The sequence below is a fragment of the Macrosteles quadrilineatus genome, unplaced genomic scaffold, assembly GCF_028750875.1.
Source record: "Macrosteles quadrilineatus isolate MER2022 unplaced genomic scaffold, UCM_ALF_1.0 Scaffold_1__1_contigs__length_201487025, whole genome shotgun sequence".
NCBI lineage: Eukaryota > Metazoa > Arthropoda > Insecta > Hemiptera > Cicadellidae > Macrosteles > Macrosteles quadrilineatus.
In genome coordinates this window covers 24,684,095-24,710,544 of record NW_026542594.1, presented here as the reverse complement: position 1 = coordinate 24,710,544, position 26,450 = coordinate 24,684,095, and the positions used below count along the sequence as shown (strand labels likewise).

General features: G+C 38.7%; 1 protein-coding gene across 1 annotated transcript in view; it reads right to left on the bottom strand.

Annotated features, from left to right (window-relative positions):
- LOC128995321 (THO complex subunit 5 homolog) overlaps window positions 1-25,827 on the bottom strand; it is a 59,046-nt gene extending 33,219 nt beyond the window's left edge. Inside the window, exons 1-3 of the mRNA XM_054420308.1 lie at window positions 25,573-25,827; window positions 19,059-19,196; window positions 17,878-18,092 (exon numbers count right to left, since the gene is read on the bottom strand). Coding sequence (XP_054276283.1) covers window positions 17,878-18,092; window positions 19,059-19,196; window positions 25,573-25,713 — 494 coding nt within the window. The 5' untranslated portion in view covers window positions 25,714-25,827. The remainder of the gene's footprint in view (window positions 1-17,877; window positions 18,093-19,058; window positions 19,197-25,572) is intronic.
- Between the last annotated feature and the right edge of the window lie 623 nt (window positions 25,828-26,450).

Here is a 26,450-nt window from a genome sequence, read left to right as displayed (position 1 = left end):
GAAAACGACAACAGCTTTTGAATCTCATTTTATATAGGACCACCAATAGGTTCTCAACTGCACAAAAATGGCGCCGATTGCATCATTCGGTGCTCATGTTTTCACTAGAGGATTTGTATGAAGATGCAGTATTTCGATCTCAATGTATACTGACACGCCATTTGAAACTCATTGTTTTCATGTTGATTTTTACGTGTCTTCTGAGTGACTCAGCACGTGGTTCCGACCACGCCAATCCTTCGGAGGCAAAAAAATATTTTTTTGTGTTTTTCAGTTATTTTGCGTATTTTATTTCTGTTATATTAGTTTATTGTTGTAAACTCGATCTGACCATGGCTTTTGGGTATCAAAGCAAGTTTTTCGTTGACACCGTTGTTGTAGTTTCTAATCATGACGTCTGTCAAAACGTTGTTGTACCTGCATGGGAGATACAATTTTCTTAGATTGCCACAAGGGTCTTCTTCGACAGTAGCAGTTACCGAGGGACCGTATCTCGTCACGACTCGCTGCAACTCCACTATTCTGTAGGGATGCTCATGTCGCAGCTCTTCGATTTTAGTGTATTTGGGTGCTTGGCACGCGTTAAGCAAATCTACCAATTGTGCCATGTCTCTCACTTATATAAATGCGCAGTTACATCACCTTGATTATGTTCCTTGATATGTCGTAGGCAAACGCGTTTTCAGAGACTACGATGACATATGCGGTAGTGCCTGAATCGGCCGATGGTGATGCGATTGCGTTTGTGAAATCGAATTCTATTTGAATGTCACTTCTAGAACGGTCTGTATTCATCGGATGAAGATGTGTGTCGACAACACACAGTGGGTAGTGTGAAATAAACTCGCTTGGGTCAATGATCATTGAGCTGTCATCGAAATTCACCTTACGATATCTCATGAATTGCTCGTAAATCACTCTCCAACGTCCCTCGAGGATTGCAGCGTTTTGTAGTTCTTGAGGGTAACGTTGACCATTTATTTTAACTGCAAAGTTTTTTATATTTTCGCTGTCAAATTGCGCCGGGTTCTTTTTCTGATCATTCGTGCGGTTAGTTTGAAAGCACATGATTACGAATCTAGGGTTGTATACGTTTCTATAAACGTTTGTAATGTCGAATGTGTACGTAGATCCGAACACACCCTTTTTGTCAATACATTGCCACTGATAATAGTTGTAGACCAACTCGTCTTTTTCACTAAGTTTTGTTAGACCGTCGATTAGTTGGATTTTGCTAGTTGACGTATATTCCACTATGGGAACTCTGAGAACAAAGGAAGTGATTTTCACTTTGCCATCCTCAGGTTCGGTAGCTGCGGTACCGGTTCCTTTCCAATGGTATAGAGCATCGTTATCTTCAGCTCTTGTGAATACAATCTCGAATCCACCTTTGTACATGGGGTATCGCATGTGGTCAAAGAACCCTAACCCGAGATGCGCTAAGGTTCCAATTGCTTCGAACTTGCCACCACCAAGCGAGTATCTTGATGCGAACCCACAGTTTTGCAAAGCGGGTTTCATCGATTGAGGATAGTTTAGAATACTTTTGATAGTGCTTGTAATTCCCGGATGATCGACCACATCGATTGTTGTGTTGTGTTTTTTCAGTTCGATTCTTGTAAATAGGTATGGTATGAAATTGTCAATAAGGGCTATAGTGGCAGTCGCATCATATGCTTTACCATCGGATTTTTTTACTACCTCACCGCAGATGTGATATTGAATTGCTGAGTCGTAAAACGTGTCTCCGTGATCGAGTTTGAAGATTGTGTAATTGTTTGGTGTGTTGAAATTCAACTCGGATATCGGCATAACAGCTCGGTACTCGCTTTTCACCACTCCGGTGGAGAAACGTTCGTACAGTGCTTCCATTGTCTACAATGACTTAATAACACAGAAGAACAAAAAAAATATAAGCTAATTATTTTTATTTATTTTTTAATTACATGGTATATATATATAGGCTTACTCATCGAACTCCTCTTCCATGTAAGCTTTGTGATCATCCAAAAACTGTTGTGAAACGATCTGGAATTTTTTAATGTATTCCCAATCGACTTTGTTTGCGTAGTCGTGTATGAACGACTCGGAAAGTATTTGGTGCTTGCTGACAGCAAACCACGCATGCTCAAAGTTTGGTGCCATCTCACGAAGAAAGCTCTCACTGAATTTTTGCCTCTTCAGAATAGGACCCCAGTCAACACGATGAAAGTAAATACGTAGCATATCGATGGAGAAATCATAGTGAACTGACAACAGGTCCCAGTTGAGGTACCTATCGAACTTCATAACGAGCTCGTCGGTGAGTACACCGTTCGGTGCCTTCGGTTCGCGGGACAAGATTCGCCAAGCGTTGTCCATGCTGTTCACTTATATATACCCATTTTTTCTACAGGGATATGAACACGCGGATGTACCTAAACCCATCCCTAGTTTACGTTTCAACCACATCGCACCCGTGGTCGCGAGGGCTACGCTCCTCTCGTTAAGGTCCGCGTCGCTAGACGTCACTCTATCCCACGCCGCTTTCTGTAACGCTTTATCTGCGACCCATCTGTCTTCGGGCTTCCGGTGGTCTCTGTACCATATGTCGTGCTGTTTACACGCATCGTCTAAAGGGTTCACACCCTTGTCACCACGACCTAATCGTTCAGCGAGCTTCGTGCCTGGACCGCAGAAGTTGTACGTATCGAATTTCCAGTTACGCGGGGCGTGTAGTTCTACAGGTAATTTGTTGATGATGTCGTTCAACAATCCCGAGCCTTCTATCGCGCGTTCAGGCAAGGCTGACAAACATCGTACTACGTATTTGACCCCGTTCGGTTGGTCAATCAGTTCTTGCATACGGTCGGATATGAATTTAACAACAGATAGTTTTTCGTTGTGAAAGTTGTTATTGCCTGCAACCTCCTCTGCGTAAATAAAATTCAGACGGTTGATGAGCTCGTTGAGGTCTTTGATGTAGCGATATTCAACCGGACCGTCATGGTAGCGTTTTAAACCGGATCCCGTCAATAGATCCCTCTCCATATCTTGTTCAATCGGATCGGTCGGTTTGATAACTTCGTCCCAAATAGGTTTTATCATTTTCCGCCATTTTTGTCCTGAACTAGATTTTGGACGTCGTGTAGTAGGATCATTTTTCTGGAAGATAGAGTTTGTCATCAAAAGCATATCTTTATATGTCTGCCAATCGTTTGATGTGTATTCATTAGACTGCACAAACCCTTTCTTCGTTAAAAGTTTCCAAAGTCCTTCAGTACCTTTAAATCGTTTGTTGTTTACAATAATATCATCATAATCAAACCCAATCGGTTCAGAACCGATTTTTAGTTGCTCATCTATCTCATCGAAATAAATGCCGAATTGAGAGTCACTAGCTCGTGGTAGATATTTAGCTCCGACCACTCCGAGATTAACGACCTTGGTATCCATCAACTGTTTTATTGATTGATCCGCAACTACTTCCATTTTTTCATCTTCATCATCATCGTATTGAGTGGAACCGATATAACCAACTCGGTCTGGTGTACTAGAGACTGATGGTCTAAAGTTGCGTTTCATTAGCTGGTTGTATTTTTGTTTTTTCAGCATTTCTTTTGTTTTTTTCTCCAGTACCTCATCCTTTTCTTTTTTCTCTTTAATCGCTTTGGTGATAGCCTCGTACTTTTTCTCCCTTACACGTTGTTCCTCCATTTCCCTAACATGTATTTCTCCGAACTGGTTTTGCAGAGTGGTTTGCAGTTGCTCCAGTTGTCTAGCTTTTTCAACTGTCAGAGGTTCATCTCGCGTTTTACTTGTTACTCGTGTTGGGGGTTTTGTGATGTCTTGTATTGCATGTGTATTGGGATGGGAGTTTGTAATCTCCTCTAGTTTCTTAGCTCGTTCTTTCTTTTCCTCCTGTTCCGCTGTCCGAAATTTTTTGACGAGATTCTTTTCTAGAGTCTCAAGTCGCTTAGCTTCTTTTGTATCCATTGTGCACTTAGTAACACATAAACACAACGTAAGATTCACATCGTTATTCCAACATGTACATGTGAAACGTTTATTGATTGTAGAAACGCTCTTTACATAAATATGACGTTTATTTAGTGTAGAAACGCTTTCGATAAAAATATAACGTTTATTTAACGCAGAAACGCTCTTTAATTTGAAATATCGTTTTTTAGCATAAACACTATCATTTAGTGTAAATACGCTCTTACGTATAAAATATCGTTAATGTAACAAAATACACGTATTTGATGCAAAAATGTTTTTATTAGGGATATAGCGTTTCCTTAAACATACATCTATATTTACCTAGATGCGTTTTTTTAGTAGTGTCTATTGACATAAAACCGTGAGGTTCCGCCCAACACTTTTTACACATGCCTACAAACTCTTGGTATATCATATCGGATCCAACGAAGTCGTTGTATATCTTTTGTGTATAGTGTTTGTTCTGTGTGAATATACACAAAAGATTAACGTTATTCCTTATTACTTGCATGTCTACCCGCCCGTAGCTCTGACTCAAATAAATGCAAGATACCTGTTTATGACGCCCTCGTATGAAATAGTCTTTTATTTTTGTTTGTTCTTCTAAAAGACAATCGTCAAACACCACCAAAGAGTTGGACTTACATTCGTCTAGAGGTATCAAGTCACTACAGTTTGAGTAAAAGTATGCAATAGTTGTGCCGAGTGCGTGCTCTACTTTTTCATAGTGTTTACGTAGCTGTGTGTATGCTGGCTGATCAATGGATCGGCTGAACACATAAAGGTTTTTGAACTTTACACCCTTAACGTTATAGATAAAATTGAGCAATAGGTTTGTTTTTCCACACCCTGATGAACCGACTATAAGACATCTTAATGGGTGTGGTAATAGATTATTTATGGATCCTTCTTCGATGCAGTAAACATTGATATCCATTTTAGGACTTATATAAATCTAAAACTATTACACATTCAACGTTTTCGTTTTGAAGCAAGCGATTGTTTTGATCTCGGAGAGTGATGTCGATTCGGTTGATCGTTTGTAAGCCATTCCTCAGAGGAACGTACAACTTCTCCGTTGGCACTTCATATATCTTGTAGCCATGTGCTACATTCAGGAAGAACGTGTACAACAGTTCTGCTTCCACATGTTTGTGTCTGTTCTCATCGTGGTTGATGTAACTGTGCTCTACGATGTTGCAGTGTACCTCTATGGCGTCTACAGCCCTGAAATTGGGTGCGTTTGGCGCAACCAGAAGCGTATTGGCATCGTAAAATGATTCCTGCTCGGTTAATGGTTTCTCTCCAGGACTTGAGAATCCGAGGAATGAAGCCGCCTTTTCGTCGAGGTAAAATTTCAATGGACTTGTTATTGCAATACGATTGTTTTCTCTTTTGATTGAAAATTGGTTGGTAGGTACGTTAAGTTTCAGTGCAGTAATATATTCGTTGATTTTTTCATTTAGTTTTTCAATAGTCCAATATCCCCTTGAGATCATAAATGACGTCGAGATCAGATAAATATCGCTGTCCCAAAAATATATGTTACCCGGTTCTAACACGTTGTTTATGTAGTTCTCCGACATAAAGCTAACTAGAGCTAGTCGGCACTTGCTACCATCACTGAGGCGGATAGGGTGCTCTGGATGGAATGTCATTTGGCATCCTTTGCCCCGGATTTTCACTAGCGGCATCTTTGTCACTTATATCATAACCATTTTGTGCTCTCTTTAAATTTATAATGTCATCGTGTATATTAACCAATATCGTGTTAAGGTTTGTCTGGAATGTAACCAGTTTTTCATTTAACTCGTTTAGTTCTTTCCTTACGATCACGTCATAAAGATCTTTTGATCTGCTGACTTTTCCTATTCTTCGATGTCCGTTTAAATTTACCACCTCAGGGTTCGAAACATCGAATGTTTTTGTTAGTCTATCCACCGTTGATTTGACAGTATCCAATTGATATTTGTTTACAACATCATGTTTATCAATTGCATTGGAGACGCTAACCAAACGTTTGCTTTTAAAACCAATGAAATTATCCTTGATGTTCATCGTAGATTCTATTTTACCAAGTCTATTGTTTAATGCTACATGGCTCGAATCGTCGTTAGGTGTTCTCATCATTTTCTTCATTTCCGAAAGACCTGATTTGACAAGATCTCTAATTTCAGACTTTGTTTGTGATTCGATTTGTTGACGAATTGAGCTTTGGTAGTCCACCTCGTCCCCGAATCTATTGAACACGAATCTTCCGCTGCCACCACCAACTCCATACATATTTATCATCCCGTATAGCTCTTATGATATCATCCCAAGGCTCATCACTAGAGTTTCGTCGTAAAACCTCCAAACACAAATGACCACAGATAGGTGGATCATTATACTCTTGAACAGCAATGTCATTATAGAAGAGATCGTTTGAACCTAAATAGTCTATTAGTTCTAGTGGTGGGGGTGCGTTTCCAAACGAATCGAAATAGAACTTTTTGTTTTTGTCTTTAACATAACAAGTCCAATGGGTTCCAGAAGAATCGATATTACCCAGATTCAAGATTCCACATTCAAACTCCATAGGGGCTTCGGGTAATATCTGTCTCATAAACACTCCTCGAAAGCCACGGATGCCTAATTGGTTAGCATAAAGCTCTATTTCTCCCAGTGACATAGGTTCAAACGATCTTACGGGTTTTTTAAAAGAGAGTCCAGCTTGTTGTTGATGCATCGCTTAAGGCCGGCTCCCTTGGGGTCTTTTTCAATTATTGAATCTAGCTCGTTATCGATCAGGTTTTTCAACCACGGCACGAATCGGTTCTTGAGAATCGGTGCCACCTGATGTCGTATCAATGGAGATATGAAACGTTTTCCATATGGCACCTTTGATTCAACCATTTCCAACATCTCTTTCAAAAGACCACCCTCTTTGTTTTTCAAAAGCTGATCGTAGCTCACAGCCAGACGTAGACCGGTTTTGTTCCGGATAGCTTTTTCAATAGCCTTGTGTTGTGCTTCGTTAAGCAGTATATGATCCGCTCCACGTGAGAGGCTATCATTAGTTAAACCAATTATAGCAGTTCTACGCTTCTTAAACGCGATGCGTAGCTTACGCTTCTGACCGTCGGACAAGTGAATTCTGTGTCTGTGCAGTTCACTCATTTTTAAGTCTTTCCCACTTATATAAGAGCCAATGGAAATCTACTGTATAAAATGCAAAAGGAAAACCACGTCTCAAGACAGTGGGGAGTATGTCAAAACCGTTAACAACAAATGGCGTTTAAATACGACATGCAATATTTGCGGTCAGCGTAAAGGCGCCTTCGTCAAAGTTCCTAAGCCCAGTATGGCCGCCAAGGAAGTACATAGACCAGTGATCAAGCACTTTCCTCGACGACGTATTGTTACCCTAGGTATAGACGATCTGTGGGCCGCAGATCTGGTTGTCATGAGAAAGTATGCCAGTGAGAATGATGGCTATAATTATATGTTGAATGTGATTGATACCTTTTCAAAATTCGCCTGGTCAGAGCCGTTGATGACCAAACGGGGTGCAGAAGTAGCGGAATCGTTTATGCTCATATTGAAGCGAGCAATTGACGTCAACGGTCACACCGCTCCCAGACTGTTACACACCGATAAGGGCAAAGAATTTCTTAACCGTGATTTTAAGTCAGTTTTGCAATCGTACAACATAAAAATGTATCATACTGAAAATGAGGAAAAGAGTGCAATCGTTGAGAGGTTCAATCGTACGTTGAATGAAAAAATGAAAGTCATATTTGAGACCCGAAATTGTTTTCGGTGGTTGGACATAGTTCAAGACTTGTTACATCAGTACAACAATAGTGTCCATCGTACAATTTGTATGAAACCTGCAGAGGTTACTAAGGCGGACGTACCTAGATTGCTTGAGAGGTTCTCCAATATTCCTCATACACCTAGAAAAATAAAATTTCAACTAGGAGACAGAGTGAGGATTGTGGCAAAAAAAGATACGTTTGCCGATAAATACAGTCGCAATTGGACTAGAGAGATATTTACCATATCCAAAGTGCAAGACACCTTTCCAATAACCTATAGAATCAAAGATAAAAGTGGTGAAGAAATAATTGGATCTTTTTATGAGAAAGAGCTACAAAAAACCTTGTGCACACCAGGGCAATAAATAACAACAGTGTAAAACACGAAAAAAATATATTTTACAGGAATAGTTTTTTTACATTTTTTTATGTACATTCAGTAGGAATTCTTCTATGTCCCCAGGGTAGCGTCCTTATTCCGTCTCGAAGAACACACCGTTTGTCGTCCTTTGGCGAAAGTGATTTCTTGAATTGTGTCGTACTATAAACATCGTGCAGGTGGCTTCGGATGCTGTTGATTTGTCTGTACACATCTTCAAGAGTCTTCAAACATCTGCGATAGTCATCTATTGTGATTTCATTTTCCACCACTGATTTCTTGATTCCTTTAGCCTTTTTAGATGTTTTTATACAATTCAAACCTTCCTCTACGTCAGTGGCATACATTTTTGACTTCAGACCAACGTATTCAACCATGATCAGACCTTCCAGCTCATCTTTCATTTTTCCGAGAACCTTTTTGTTTACTCGAGGCATACCAAAAGGGTTGGAGCTTTGATATGCACTCGTGTCGAACTCGTCAATCATTTCTTTCATGTCCATGTACCAGTCTTCTGTATATATGATGTAAATCAGTGAGTCGGTATCAGTATAGGCGAGTATGACCCGATCACCATATCTGCTCTTCATCACTTGATAGTGGAAACGGTATATAAGGGTTTTCGACACATCTAGAATAGCCGCCCCCACGTAAATCGGTTTGTTGAAAAGAAGTGATGTTTTGGTCATGTGCACAGCTGCAAGATGGTCCGTAAATATTTTCCGACTCTTGAATGTCGGTTTGGCAATGAATTTATCCGCCTGTCGTTCGTCGGTTACCAGACGAACGTCCACTCTATTCCGAAGGTTTTCCATAGTTTTCCCAAATACCGCGTTATTCATAAGCTTGTAGAAGTCAATTTCGAATTTATTTTTTGCCTTGGTCCTCATGTTAGTGTTTAAATCGATGTATGGTTTCATCCACGGTTTTTGAGAAAACTCAAGAACCCGATGTATATTTTTTAGTTTCATTCCGAGGTTGAGATACTGTTTTAAATTTCTGTAGTGTACAACGTATCTAGATCGGTCGTACAAAGTGGTGACCAGTTTGGATATTTTTGACCCAGGTGGAATCATGTGGTGAGGTGCGAGTGGAAAGTCTGCATGGTGGTCATGAATTTCTTCAGGATACTCGAGGTCAACTTCGAGAATGTAGCCGGTGGCTGCGTCATCACTGATGTCTAAAACATTTATTTCAGTATCTTTTCGCCATCTAAAGTCACCGAATGGCATTGCCTGCGACATAGCCCAAGCATATAGGTTATTCGCATCTAAGTACACCAGGTAGCTAGGTTCTTTGTTCTCATCGAAGCCTTGACTCATATACTTGTTGTTGGCTCGAGCTTGTCTCAAGCAACACTGCGAAACACCTCCACGAATTCCTTTTTCAACCATTAGAATCATATCGAGGTCGGTTAGTAACTGGAGCTCTACATCAGTGAGTTTCAGCATCGCCGACCAGGCTAATCCGGGAGCTGTGAAGTACCACGCTGGATCGAGACTATATGTTTGAAGGCAAACGTCTCTGAAGTTGTCCATAACATCTGCCAACTGGAGGACGTCAATCTTGTTGTAAAACAATGTGTACTCTCTCATATCTTTGATGTTGAACTCATTCCAAACCTTTTGAGCATGCTCATAATCTGATTCTGATACATCACACTTATTTAATTTGTTTTTGAAATCATGAAGTTCCGGCAGAGTTGTCATATCATATTTTGTTATGTTATCCATAAAGTCATAGGGATAAACTCCTTTTCTTGTTACCAACTCTATCTGTGATGATCTGACAAATCTCTTTGTATGCTCCAACTGATCTGTAGTTAAATTGTTAATCAATTGGTCTAAACTTGCACTTAAAAACTTAAAAGAGTCCAAGAATCTCAGTTCCAACCCTCCCCTAACTTGAACGGTGAATGATATATATCGCTCATCGTTTTGGGGAATCACTTTGAGTTTCTCACCTTGTCGTCCTATTTCTTTGATGAACTGATGTATGTCGTAGCCAGAAAGGTTGTGCAAGAAAACAGGAATAAATTTGGGCTTAGTAAACAATAAGTTACATTTGGAATGGGCAGGGCCTCGATACAAACCGGTGAGGTGGTCGTGATCCCTCACTTTGTCGGTTTCATTGAGAGGTTCCTGACAGATGTGACAGGTTACCGCTTCTTTATGTCTACGTATCTCTTCTTCCTCCAATGGTGTCATTGGAATGATCTTTTCGTAGATTTGTTTTATCTCTACGGCCTCCTTTTTCAACGCCTCGACAAACTTTCGTCCAGCATCTTCCCCGAAATATGTCGTTGGAGGCTTTTCACTGCCAGAGATATAGTAACAGAAACTTATAGCTTCGTGTTTCTGATAGCTGTATGTGTACGATCTCTTAGCACCGTTTTCATCAACTCCCGATGGTTCACAAGTAGAAATCGGGAGGAGCATGCTCTCCAGATCGGCATAAATGACATAAGGAACTTTCATTGATTTATTGTGTTCCGTAAATCTTATTTTGTCATTTTTTCCAGCGGTAGGGAGCTTTATTTTTAAGGGATCATGTCTAGAGCAGTCCTCCATATGTGTCTTCAAATTGTCTTCGTTATGAAAGTGCTGAAGACAACGTCTGCATATACAGGGTGATTTGTACTCAGTGTGACAAAATTTTTTTGATGTAAGTACAAAGTAAATGAAGTGTGATGATGCATATCAAATGTTCCAAGTCTCAAAATTAGCATCCCGAAAAATTATTTTATGTTTTTCAAAAATAACCATGTTTTTAAACTTAATACAGTGATTTCTCAATTACCTGTATATGGATTTGAGTAGATAATGTCTTTTTCGTGTTCTACATAAAATTTTGAACAAGAATAATACAAAATGACAGAGGATCAGTTGTAAAAACTCCATTGTAAATAGATTCAAAGATAAAAATTAAAATGTTTGATAAAAAGTTAAAAAACAATGGTCTATTGCATTTTTCACACCCTGTATACAAGAAAGTGTCGGAATATGTTAAAAACTGCGCCATTTTATAAGCTTTCCAACCATAACCTACGTTATTGAGGTTTAGATATTTTTTTGTTTGTAAGAGTGGTTTGAATACCAGAAAACAGGGAACTTTTTACTGTTTTTACTGTTCATGCTGAATCAAAAATACAACTTTTGCTTAATACATGCCGACTTTCTATGTTTTAAATGTTAAATACACCATGCTTTGCAGTCTTCAAACTATTAAAGCGTACATAAGCAGACATAAACCTCAATAGTGTAGCATATCGTTGGAAAGCTTATAAAATGGCGCAGTTTTTAACATATTCCGACACTTTCTTGTATACAGGGTGTGAAAAATGCAATAGACCATTCTTTTTAAAATTTTTATCAAACATCTTAATTTTTATCTTTGAATCTATTTACAATGGAGTTTATACGACTGATCCTCCGTAATTTTCTATTATTCTTGTTCAAAATTTAATGTAGAACACGAAAATGACATTATCTACTCAAATCCATATACAGGTAATTGATAAATCGCTGTATTAAGTTTAAAAACATGGTTATTTTTGAAAAACATAAAACAATTTTTTGGGACGCTAATTTTGAGACTTGGAACATTTGATATGCATCATCACACTTCATTTACTTTGTACTTACACCAAAAAAATTTTGTCACACTGAGTACAAATCACCCTGTATAGCATTTTCCTTTATGTTTTGTAGCTTGACTGCGAACTAAACGAGATAGGTTTTTGATTAGACAGTAGTGTGAGTTCGTTCCATCTTTAACCAACAACAGGTCTACATGCACGGGCTTTTCTTCATCTGTTACACACAAGGGAAAAACATCACTATTTTCTTCAAGACCGTATACATTGATCGATAATCCTGCACGCTTTTCGAATTTTTTTACATCAGTCAGTTTGACTGGAAAATCTATCCCATCAAATAACTTGAGAAATCCATCTACGTAAGCAGTGTAGCTGTCGATCCGCTCCGGGTGTACGTTTGAAGGGTGGAGTGCTGCTAGACAACACCACATGAAACAACGCTGATCATTGTTTTTTATGTTTACAACAGCACGTTTCAAGCGAATTTTTTCTGGCAGGGCTATGTAACTAGACCCTTTCAAAGGCTTAAGTCGGTTGATATGTAAAAAAAGACATTCAATCGTTTTCATGTTCCAATTGGAGCCTTTGTGATTAAAACTTTCCATCTCAGTCAATAGTTTTTGTTTTGCCTCATTTAACAAATCTGATAGATTAGAATCTTCGTAAATGATGATGTTTTTCGTTTTGAATTCGAAATCAGATTCGACTTTTTCCGTAATCCCTTTAGCGAACTTTGCCTTAAGGATAAGTTGGATTTTCAATGAAGTTCCCTCATCACGAACCTTTTCAATTATAAGTTTTTTGGAATCTTCGATAAAAGTTTCAACACTTTTGTAACCATTTACTTTGACATTATTGATCTCAAACGTCTTCATTCGGCCTCTGAACGCCGTTTTAGATTGGATGATTTCAAGATTAGGTGGTGGCGGAGACTTACGTGGGACTTGCACTATGATGGATGGCCGAACTATGATGGATGGCTGAACTATGACGGATGGTCGGTTTAGTTGCTGTTTTTGTATCCACGCCGCTTGGTGAGCTCCACTCCCAGTATGACGGGCCCAGTTTTTCCTAGTAATACTGAGGTGACATACATCACAGAATTTTAATGTTTTTGTATCGACTCTCCTGACAGGTAGAACCTGCACGACATCCGAAACATCTTCTTCCTGCTCTTGAATGTCCATCATCTCACTAGCACCTTGTAGTTGTTCCGAAATATCCAACTCACTATGTTGGGCTCGACGACGCTTCGGTGATGTAGGACGGGTCTCGTTATCGCTGTCGTTGTCAGTAGGAAACGACCGCTTGGTAGCACTTTGAACAACCGGTGACACATGATGTTCTCCGTCAGAGACCGAGGCAACATCCAAACGGTGTTCTTCCCTAGCACCTTGTTGTTCCTCAATATCGTCTTTATAACGTTGGAACCAACGACGCTTCGGTGGTGTAGGAAGGCTGTCGTCATCACTCTCGTTGTCACTAGGAAACGATCGCTTCGTAGCACTGACACTAGCCATCACCGCAAATCCTCGTCACACTTATAAATGGTTGAAAACTTACTTTTCACGCACTACACAATTTCAAAGACTCGAAAAATAGCACCTCTCACAACCACCTCTCAGAGAAGACTGACGCAAGACCGCGCGGGCTGTTGCACAATCGTCGAAACACATGACCATATATGGTAATGTTCTCGAACGTTCCAAGATGATCACGTGACCTATCACGTGGCATTTCCTTTTATGGTAATGTTTCTAGAACATTCCATGATCACATGATCCCAAGACAAGTGACGTCACTAAACACGGAACGACTCAACTCAAAAGACACGTACAAATCAACATGAAAACAATGAGTTTCAAATGGCGTGTCAGTATACATTGAGATCGAAATACTGCATCTTCATACAAATCCTCTAGTGAAAACATGAGCACCGAATGATGCAATCGGCGCCATTTTTGTGCAGTTGAGAACCTATTGGTGGTCCTATATAAAATGAGATTCAAAAGCTGTTGTCGTTTTCGATCTCAGCCGTGAGATCCTATTATACGACAAGTATACCAAATGAGAACTGATTTAACGTTGCAATCGGCGTCATTTTTGTGCAGTTGAGAACCTATTGGTGGTCCTATATAAAATGAGATTCAAAAGCTGTTGTCGTTTTCGATCTCAACCGTGAGATCCTATTATACGACAAGTATACCAAATGAGAACTGATTTAACAATCTTTATATCTACACAAAAAAAAATTGTCATCCAAATCAGAGGATCAGTCTCTGTCTGTAAGATCATCCTCTGTTTACATGTGACGTCATGGACACACCTCCCTTCCCGACCTACCTCAACCCACGTGGTCTACACTCCTCCCTCCTCTGTCCTAGAACGTGAGTTTCAAATGGCGTGTCAGTATACATTGAGATCGAAATACTGCATCTTCATACAAATCCTCTAGTGAAAACATGAGCACCGAATGATGCAATCGGCGCCATTTTTGTGCAGTTGAGAACCTATTGGTGGTCCTATATAAAATGAGATTCAAAAGCTGTTGTCGTTTCTGTAAAGTCGTCCAAATCAGAGGATCAGTCTCTGCCTGTAAGGTTAGGTTAGGTTAGGCAAAGTGAGGTTACCTACCTCAACCCACGTGGTCTACACTCCTCCCTCCTCTGTCCTAGAACCCCCAAAATGACTACTACTAATAGGCGCTTGTAGGAGGGAAGAGGGAAAGGCTACCAACAACAGTGAGTCACATCACTAGACGCTTGTAGGAGGGAAGAGGGAAAGGCTACCAGCAACAGTGAGTCACATAACTAGAAGTTTGTAGGAGGGAATAGGGAAAGGCTACCAACAACAATGAGTCACATCACTAGACGCTTGTAGGAGGGAAGAGGGAAAGGCTACCAACAACAGTGAGTCACATCACGAGACGCTTGCAAGAGGGAAGAGGGAAAGGCTACCAACAACAGTGAGTCACATCACGAGACGCTTGCAAGAGGGAAGAGGGAAAGGCTACCAGCAACAGTGAGTCACATAACTAGAAGTTTGTAGGAGGGAATAGGGAAAGGCTACCAACAACAATGAGTCACATCACTAGACGCTTGTAGGAGGGAAGAGGGAAAGGCTACCAACAACAGTGAGTCACATCACGAGACGCTTGCAAGAGGGAAGAGGGAAAGGCTACCAACAACAGTGAGTCACATCACGAGACGCTTGCAAGAGGGAAGAGGGAATGGCTACCAACAACAGTGAGTCTCTGTGCTCATAATAATTGTCTTTACCACTTGAATACTTTGCTGAAATATTTTTGGCAGAATTCATAATTCATTAGCATCACTGAACAACACTTCAAAATAATAGTTCGTACATTAATTCATTAACACCTCGAATACCGGCGACACAATGAACATAAACTCTACGAATCACTAAATACATCATTCACTTGTTTGACAGATAATTAAATATCATAAGCCCTATTGCCGCTCCAATCCGGCAAGCTAGTCCGGGAAGACCGTGTGAGCCGGACACTGAGCGCTGCAAATGGGGACGGTCGTATTAGCGACGCAGAGCTAGGGACACCGCGACCCTGTCATATGGAGTGATAGTTCTCTTCATCACTGTGTTTACGTCTTTCTTATTTTCTCACACACGGCACTAAGGAGTTCGTCAAAAGAATCAACCAACGTTTGATAGTAACAAAAGAATTTCTCTTTATGCTTCCTGTGTTCCTGGAACATTAGATTAAACTGTCCTGTTGACAAATGTAAAGAAAGCATAATCAATCAATCAATCAATCAAAATAACTTTATTCATATTGCACATTTTGTACAGAATGGAGTCAGTTATAAAAACACAATATTAAACTTAAGACTACTTACAAAGAACATTGTTATTATAAAAAAAATCAAATTTCAGGAAGTTGGAAAAAATCTTCTAATTTATACAAGGGTCTGTTGGTGAGAAATAATTTCAAACGTTTTTTTAATGAATTAAAATTACTTATATTTTTATATTGTCAGGTAAGCTATTGAAATATTTAACACCACTACAAGATGGAATTTTTTCATAAACCGATAAATTATGTCTGTTGAACGCCAATTCATTACCTTTTCTGGTTGAATATGTATGAAAAGAGTTCAATTTTGGCAATCTTTCATGGTTTGATTTAATATAAAGGGCTATTTGATAAATGTATAAGCTAAAAACAGTCATAATTCCTATTTCTTTCAACTGCTCTTTTGCGGATGTTTTTGACTTTAGTTTTAACATAATGCGAATTGCTTTTTTTTTGAAGTTCTATAATGCTATTTGGGTTAAAATTTGATGTGCCCCCATAAAGACACAACCCAAAAGAAATATGTGATTCAATTAAGGAATGATATACTATTTTTAAGGTTTTTAAACTACTAAATTTTGACATCTGTCTTAATGCATGTATGCCTGAGTTGACTTTATTACAAACGTTTTCAACATGACTGTCCCAGTTGAATTTATCATCTATATGCAATCCAAGAAATGTTATTGTTTTAACTTCATTTAGTAAAATTGTATCCATAAAAATATTAAACTCAGGTGAATTTTGCTCGTTGAAGAAAAATTTATATAATTAGTTTTTATTGTATTCGGTAATAAATTGATTTCATTTAAATATTGGTTACATTTGGTAAGCTCAACAAAAGAAGAAGGTAGAAGAAGGACTCAAGATAAGATGGGTTTTCCATCTTCTTGTATTCTTTTCTTTCGATAATACTCTTACATAATATCTAAAATGGACAAAAAGCTTACACAATCTAACTGGAGGGTGTCCATCTTGGAAATAAAATAAGTGCCGCGACAGGGCCTGGAAGTCGTTGGTGGGAAGGCATTGACGCAACGTCTAAAGCGCTCGTATGATATGGTCCTAATATTGTGTTGACTGTCAACACAATATTAGGATCTATATGTTATTATAGATTTAAGCATCCAACGCTCGTCGACTACTGTTCCAACTGAGTTCGAAATAACCTATATCTATTGCATTAGAGCCTGACGCAGCGCTGTGATTGGTCGAATTTTTTCATGCAGTTTATGGGAGTTTGTACTCATCTACTGAGTCCCCGTGTACTACCTGTTGTAAAAACATGCTGCGTCCATTATAACCTGTCCTAAAAACATTGACCCTGCTAGATAGAGTCCTTGTGGACCAGCCGCCACTTTCTGTGGTGTTAAATTAATCCATGGACAATTAATTGTAGATTGCAGTATGAAATTTAAAAAAGCAAAAGTGGTGGGTGAAGGTTTCTTAAGCATATGAAACCCACTTGCCACTGTAATTGACACCGTCAATAGCTCAGTGAATCCTTTTTAGGTACTGTATAAAAAAAGGAATTTACTCATTGTTATGGCTTGTCCCTGAACTGGTCTGACAAATAGACAGGGCAAAAAGACAGGAACCAGATGTTTTTCAAATGAATAGTAAACTTGTTAAGAGTTACTATCTCAAGGGGAGAGGGGTGTTTTTCATTGCTGCATATTATGCGATTTTAGTAGCCATGGAGCATTAGACGGTACAACAATGTATGTTCACCTATGATGCCCATGCATGAAATGGCCAGCCCATTACGGCAGCGTAGCGATTTTTCCTTTTTAACTTTCATCATGGACGCCATCATTTTCAGGCAAAATTCAACTAATCCTCATGTTTTAAGACAAAGGGATCCATAAGAAACAAACAACTTACCAAAAAACACTCTTACAATGCTGCAGACTGTTGATCGGTTAGATAAGCTTTGATTTGTAAGTGTCTATATGCTCAAGCACTTTTTATTAGGTCACAGGTAGGACAACAACGTTTCATAAACAATACTTAAGTTTATTTTCAACTAGATCGACAGGGCAAACTGCTGAGGATTTAATAGCCGCAGTGTAGTCTATGAAGGGTTATTTGATATTCTGTGGCCCCAAGGTCACCAGATTTGATCATGTGAGAATGGTTCAAAGTGAGAGTGTTCTCCTCTCCAGCCTTGGTTCTAGAGACAAGCATTTCTGAGCTGGGATGAAAATAAAAGGTAGATAAACCTATGTGTATAGTATGTAATTAATGTAAGAAATTAGGATATGAACTTAAAATTGATTTGACATACTTGAACTGTAGACACTTGGTGATCTCTTTCTCGAGGTGAAGTATCTCGTACAGCAAGTTCTGCAGCTGCAGATGACAACTGTCTGCTTGCTGCTTAGCTTTGTGTAGCTTCTCGCGGTTCTGGTTGGTTCTGAATTTCTCCAGTCGATTTAGTTTTTTTAGGGTGACAAACAATAGTGACGCATGAATACGTTTTTCAGCTATTTGAGTAGAAGCCTGGAAAAATTGTGTTTAAAAATGTATTTGCTTTTTCTAAGAGTATTCATAAGACATATAAATTCACTTCACGATAGATTAAATTAGATTAGATTTGTACAACACCAGGTTAATGTGAGGATGAGTGAAGGGTGAGGGTTTAATAATAAAGCCCAATGGTCAAGGACAATTTAGAGTCTAGTTTAAAATATTATTGAAATGTTATCTGAGGTGTTATCCCCAAGTCAGAATGCACCATGAATGCAGCTTGAGTTTGGGATGAGTGAATTGCCTTGCGTAACTCTGCTATAGACCAAAATCAGCTGAGCTATTAGTCATGATAAATTAGTTTTCCAATTATCAAATAGAGCTTCTTCCAGAATATTTCAAATATTCATCTGGATTCATTTCTGACTAATACTATATTGATATGAAATTTTAGGGCTATTAAGTAAATACAGAGTTGAGTGGAGGCACTACTTTTTATATTTTAGTGATTATAATGTCTACTTTTAGGTATGGTACCCACTTTTGATGGACAAAGCTCTAATTGCTCAACATTTAAATCAAATATGGTGAATTTAAGAGATTTGGGTAGCCTATAATAGAATAGCTAACTATAGCTTTTACTGTTCTATGATTATTATTGATTTATTTTACTAAGAGCAAGAGGTTTATAGATCCTATTGCATGTTGTTCATGCTTGATCAGGCCTACTGTCATGTATTTTATGTTTTGCTCATAGTCTTTGTTTAATTAGGGCCTACTAATACTTCGGGAGAAGAAAGCTTATCCTATTGTTGCCAACCTAGTTTGACTCAGAGTAAATAATTGTAGTCGTGAAGTATGGTACAGTATACTTTTTAGTGGTATGAAACTTCTATTAAGTTAACCTTCCATAACCTGAAACTACACTAAAACTGGATTTGTGTATCAGTTAACTTAGCTTCTAGGCTAAATCAAATTTAAGTATTACTATTACATTACCTGTGAAGAGCTCCCATTTTTCAGATCATTAATTTCGTTCGCTAGTGTCCTTAATTGTTCACTGGTTTTACAGAACAGTTCCAAATCTTTACTAGGATCTCGAGCAATAGCTTCTTCTTCTTCATTTGTAATTACTTCCTGGAAAAAAGTTAACTGGATATTCGTTGTTTCTAATAAGTTGAAAAACAGATCTATATATTAATTACGTTAGCTGATTCTTTGCGTCAAAATTGTGGATGACTGGGATGTCATAGAACGACTGGAGAGGTTTTAAATTAAAAAAGGTAACTATTCCGTGACTGCGGGAAAAAAAGTGGAATTTCCAAAACATTAATACAAAATTAGATACAACGTAAAATGTTCTCCATAAGAATAGTATTAGAAGCCATTTACAGCTGATTTTTGTTTACTTTAATATAGGTGATCGTGCTGTATCCCCAAGCCAGTATTCAATAAACAAAGTTGGTTTACTTCTTAGTCAGTTAACTCTTAAATGCACTGTATACTATATTAAAACCAGGGATAATGTCATCTATAATTGAGACCTTTGAAAACCAACGATTTTTGTGTCAACTATCAATATTGGCTTCGACAACTGGGAAATGGGACCCTAAAACCATAAAATATTACTCAATGTGGCTAATAAAACTGTTAATTTTGTATAGTACTTATTTACTTCCCTAAAGTTTCATCACGATCAGATGGTCGTTTAGTTATCCATAAAGGATTGGATTTCATATACATAGATAACAACAACCAAAGCAAACAGACAGACTTTTTTAGACAAAGATTTGGTGTACAGGCATATCCATGTGGCAAATAAATAATTTGATTCTTAGTTTGTATAAATATTAAAAGGCCTAAGTTGTTTTACAGTTTGAGCTTTTTAGGGACTTATGTCCCTGCTTGCCCCTAGTTGAGTTTATTTATTTATGTTTCTACAATGGTACCCTAACTTCTAACATAATTTTACATTGTTGTTTTTTATTAATACTAGGATGACTTAGGTAGTGTAGAAACATACAGACAGCGTAGCGTATTTATTAAATCAAAACCATGAATTGAAATGAGGTATGACATACTAGTAGCGTATTTTCGCATAGCGAAGCGCAGCGCAGCGTACGACCAAGGAACAAACTATTTTGTTTTCTCATAGCATATTGAAGCGCATTTGACTCCAGACACAACGTCCGACGTCCGGCTGTGTTCCCGTCCAGTAAGTGTAGTGTGTAGTGTACACGCCGTGTGTTGTGTGGTGTACAATACAATTTATTGTTAATATTAGTAGAGTAAACAATATTTTAGTACTCTCATTTCCTCATGGGAGGATTAGAAATGTCCCGTATCTAGCCATATTTTGCTTGAAGGAGTTTCTGACTTTTCAAATAGGTTGCGAACTTGTATCGCACCTTTTGTGCTCTTGGTTTGAAACAATTATTTCTTCTATATGCATGGAGGGCACAACCATGGCGAGCATTTTATTTTATTTTATTTTGCATGCTACAAAACAGAATATAAATCCCATTTACATTGCAGCACTATTCTAGTTTGTACAAAAATTGAGAACATGCTATGAGTTCATAAAACTGAATACAGTGAATAATAGACTGAGAGAAGATCTAATAGGATTCATTTGGTTTCTGAACGCATTGAAACGCAATTCTCTGAAAAGTGGATTGTTTTCTCCATCTTTATCTCTGATGACGTTGTGAAGAACACATGCAGCTTTTATAATTGCAGTGGCACTTTCGTACTTTACACACTTCATGTACCTCTACACTTCTCCTACTGATCAAAACTGCATATCATTTGATATAAATATGAAATTTAAATATTATAAACTGCTACCACCACAGTGCAGCCTTGGTGATTTTCTGGCTAGCAAAACAATAAAACATATTACAGTGTAAATTAATACCCCAACAAAACTAATGAATCAATATAACTTTTGTTTTGTTAATTGACTTGCTCTTACAATAGGCCTACATAGAACTCATTTTTTACTTTTATTGTTTAACAAATTTTTCCAACTTGTTATTAAAAAAGTATTTTATTGTCTAAGACATATTGTTGCATATTTTAGGTTTAGTTTTAATCTTGACAATGTCATTTGTTTTTTAACTAGCCTATATCAAGTCGTTGATAACGTCTTTGAAATGTCCGCGGGAGATGTTCATGATTTTGCCACAATCGCGCAGGACGATGATGACGTTTCCGTGACCACGGGAGGCGATGATAACGTCTACTCTTCCAGGGGAGATGTTCATGATTTTGCCGCGATGGCACATGACGACAATGACGTTTCCGTGACCGCGGGAGGCGATGATAACATCTACTCTTCCACGGGAGATGTTCATGATTTTGCCGCGATGGCACATGACGACAATGACGTTTCCGTGACCGCGGGAGGCAATGATAACGTCTACTCTTCCACGGGAGATGTTCATGATTTTGCCGCGATGGCACATGACGACAATGACGTTTCCGTGACCGCGGGAGGCGATGATAACATCTACTCTTCCACGGGAGATGTTCATGATTTTGCCGCGATGGCACATGACGACAATTACGTTTCCGTGACCGCGGGAGGCGATGATAAAGTCTACTCTTCCACAGGAGATGTTCATGATTTTGCCGCGATGGCACATGACGACAATGACGTTTCCGTGACCGAGGGAGGCGATGATAACGTCTTCTCTTCCACGGGAGATGTTCATGATTTTTCCGCGATCGCACATGACGACAATGATGTTTCCGTCATAGTACTGGGAAAGTTCATTAAGAGTCATAATCAGCTTCTTTTCCACCTCTTCAAAACTCCTAACTTGTGCCGCCACCGCCGTATCATCGGGATATATATGTGTAGCGTTTGGCACGTTGGTCGTTAGTGTATATGTTATAAAGAGCTGGGGCTAAGACGCTGCCCTGAGGCAATCCATTTCTTTGATTCCTCCATCTACTTTTCTTTCCTTGAAGGGACACGAAAAACCTCCTGTTATGAAGAAAAGTGCCTATCATTGAAGTCAGCTGATAGTCTTTGGTAATGCTGTACAATTTTCCTACAATTGCTGTTAAATCTACAAAAGCGATACCCGTGATCTGTTTTCTCTCAAACCCATCCTCAATGTGCTCGGTCAGGTTTAAAACTTGGCCACAACAAGACTTGCCTGATCGAAAGCCTGCCTGTTGTGGAATGATCTTTTGTTCCAGAAAATCGCCGATTCAATTGAGAATTAGATGTTCTAATATTTTATATGTGTGGCATAAGAGAGAAACACGTCAAAAGTTCTTAGAATCGTTTGGATCTTTCCCAGGTTTAAGCAGTGCAGCCACACAAGCTTTTCTCCATGCCTTTGGTGTATGCATTTGGCTTACGCACATGTTCATGAGGCTCAACAACCATTGCATGGCATTTTTACCTAGGTTCTTTAGTTGTTCGACTCTAATCTCATCAATACCTGGAGCTCTATTAGTCTTTAAGCTGGTAATGACTGCAGTTAGCTCGGACATGGTGAATGGTTCTTCCAGGAAGTGATTCTCACTTGCCACATCACGCACAACAGGCTCCCGGTATTTCCTTCCATAGGTTTTGCCATTTAAAAGAATGTTGGTAGCGACTTGATCGGCAGTAACTGTTGTAAAGTTAAAGATGTATTTTGGTTTTGTCACATCTCCAATTATGTTCTTGAGGAACTTCCAGGCCCGTCTGCTGTTCACTTGCATATCTAAACTCTCGACAAGATCGCACCACTTAGTTTTGCGAATTTCGGCAATGACTAACATAAGCTCTTCATCTGCTAGAAGTGTGTCCTCAGCAAAGGGATCATTGTCAAGGAGACCTTGGTATCGTTCTAGTAGTGGCTTTGCCTTTTCAGAGAGTCCTGCGATGTAATGGGTTTGGCAGCCTCTAGGTATCATTTTCCTCGAGACTTGCTGAACAAGCTTAACGAAGGAGTCACACATATCAGGTTGTGGAGGGATATTGGCAATTTCTTTGTCAATGATCTCTCTAAAACCCGTCCAGTTGGCCTTTTTGAAATTAAACCTGCGCCTTAGAGGAACAACTTCAGGTTTAACAACAGCACTAACAGTGCATACTGTAGGTCTGTGTTGAGTTATGGGAATCGGATCACCTACAGACTTATCACACTGAGAGTGTTCCACTAAAAAGAGACTAAGCTTAGCAGACATTCATGAAAATGTATGCCGTCCTAGAGAAACTCGCCTATAACTTATCATCATGTTCGATGCAAAGACCTAGCTTATTCTCCTAAGGAAATTTGAAACCTGTAGTTTTGACATGTCACATTTGCACTGAGATTAAACCTATATTTTTCTCTGATCATATACCGGTAATTTAAACCATACAACTCTTTGAAACAGGCTGAAAATCCATTTTAAAGGACCTTTGCCTTCAAAAACAAGAAATGAGTATGAGTATTATTTTATCACCATACATGAGTATTCTTGCTTCTCTTTTGAGTAGGCCTACGATGCCCTTGTTCAAGACCTTTCATCATATTCGGTGATTGATCTCCTGAAAAACCTATTTTTCGGTTTTCGATAGCCTACCTACATCTGTGTAACATAGCCTCTATATTCATTCAGACTGTGGAACTTCATTTGTTAGATAGGTAGTTTATAAAGAGTTTCTTGATTCATGTGAAGTGCAGCTTCACACAAAAACCTTTAGCCCTCAAGGAAACGGGCAGGCAGAGCGATATGTTTAAGCTCAATTTGGAAAACAATCGAGCTGGCAATGAAGTCAAAGGAAAATTGATCCTCGAAATAGGGAGCAAGTTTTACCCGAAGCACGAAATTAAAAATTCGCTCACTTCCATGTACTTAAACAAACAAAAGTCCTAATAAACAGATTTCAGTCATGTTTGTCGGTCAACATATGGCGAATCGACACCTAGCCTACTTGGCTCCTGACACTAAGTCCTGTAGCCTACTTTTGAAACGGAAAGTTTGTCACTCAAAATATGAACCACTTGTAGGCCTAGATGAGGTAGGTAACTCTACTTGAGAGGCAAACTCTTGAGTAAGTTTATTCTCATGTAAAGTTGTCATATGGCAGAGAGACAACAGTATCCCACAAACAAGACACCTGGCTTCTATCAGGGACGATATCTCTCTATTGCTAGAAGATAAAACACAGTCCCTTGAGCAAATGGAAAAGGCAGAGGATACGCGTCCGGTTTAGGCGTCCGGCGGTTACTATCATGTAACATAACCTAACTAACCGAAATTGCTGATGATGAAAAATCTAATGAAGGTTAAATTCTGTTCATAAAATAAAATTATAAATACCTTAGCCTAAATTCTAACAAAAGATGTACCTACAGTTAAGAATAAATAGCATTATAAGAAAAATCTTTGACAAAAGTTAGTGTCCCCGATGGGATTCGATTTAGATAAATCTTGTAGGCCTACATCAGCCGAGTAGGCTACTCTATCCACTGCACCACGAACACAGATAGCTGTACATCGTATCGTTGTAGTAATGGTGTTCCGATCCCCCACAACCCGGTGACGTCACTGCCCGATGCCCAATCAACGTTCAGTTACCAGACGGGTATCCTCTGCGAGTGGAAAATCATAAAACAGTAGCCTAAGTTAAGTTAAAAAAATCCTGTTCAAAATCAGTCAAGAACTCAGAAGATCCAGATAAATTTAAGTCACATCTTTCCATGAAGAAAATATCAAGGACAGTATCCAAATGAAGACGATTTACAAACTCAAACATTCTAAGCAAAAATGTAACTTAAGTTAATCACTGTCGCCCTGCCCACCTCCAACCATCAATAAACCCTAGAAGGGAAGAATCCGAAGAATGTTAGGCAGAAAGAATTCAAAATTCACAGAGGATACGCGTCCGATAACCAGACGTGGATTAGGCGTCCGGTAGTGACGTCACCGGGTTGTGGGGTCCCGGAACGCCATTGCCACAACGATACGATGTTCCGCCAGCGTTGTTCGTGGTGTAGTGGATAGAGTGCTCGGCTAATACCCAAGAGGTCCCTGGTTCGAAACCCATCGGTTTCTTTAACTTTTTGTCACAGATTTTGCTTTGAATGTAGGCCTAATTTCTTCTTAACTGTAGGGGACATCTTTTGTTAGAATTTTTGGCATTTATAATTTTATGTTATGAAGAGAATTGAACCTTCATTTGATTTTTTTCATTATCAGCAAGTTTGGTTAGTTAGGTTAGGTTATGACAGTAACTGCCGGACGCCTAATCCACGTCTGTTACCGGACGCGTATCCTCTGCGTTTAAAATTTAGCTGCTGATTCAATTTGTATTATTTGTTTTCTCAATCTTTTGATACTTTATCCCATGTATCCTATTACATTAGCCAACTAATTCAGTATGCCAACATGCAGGCTACACAAGTAAAAATAATTAATAAGGCACTTCCTGATAGGCCTAGTAGGTTTATTACAATGAATTAGAACTAACTCAACGAAGTTAATAGACCTAAGTTAATTCAATACGTAATAAGAGTCTTACTTTATAAATGTCCGATGTCGTAGTTGCAACAACAGTAGACTGTGGTTTAGAAATTGTTGAAGTTTGAGTTGTATCCTTCTTTCGTTTCTTGGGTGATGTGGGATCAGCAGTATCCTTAGCTGTACTATTTTCCTTTCCCATACTAAATTAAGCTTAAAACTTGCAGATATATAAATAGAATAGTGTATTTAATACATTCAAATTAAATTTTTATCAAATTATAACCTCAAATCGGTTTACTTCACTTGCTTGCTTGATGCGACGCGCAAGCAAACAACAATAACAAACAACAAAAAAAGCAAAGCCGAATGGGAATGGCTGAATCTGAAAGCCGAAAGCTGATGCATCTGTTACACTAAAAAAAATGCCACACTATAGTTTGCTTTAGCCGTCTAGGCTTTGGCTATGCAGCTTAATCTTTTGTGACAAAATCCTTGCATTGATTTGAAGTATTTATTTGAAAACATATAGGTATTACTTTGATAAGCAAATCAAAGGAAGTTAGTTTTCACACTCTTTTCACAAAGTTTGAAAATACATAAAATAATAATATAAATGAGTTAACTTACTTTAAGGTATGTTTTAGCAATGCATGCTAAAAAACTATAGGTACCCTGATATAAAGTGGCCTGAGAATATCCATAAACAAAACCATAGATAAAACATACTCCCTTGTGTTGGTTAGTCTATGACAAAACTTAGGACACATTGCTACGGTACTCAGAATCCCAACACTGCTCTTAGCTTATATTGTATTGACTTTGTCAATGATATGTAAAATAGTTGTAAGCACTACATATGAGATTTGCATTCTGATTTTGCCTTTCTTTAACGAATTCAATGAGTCCGTTACCACTAGTGATTTTCAGGGAAACCAA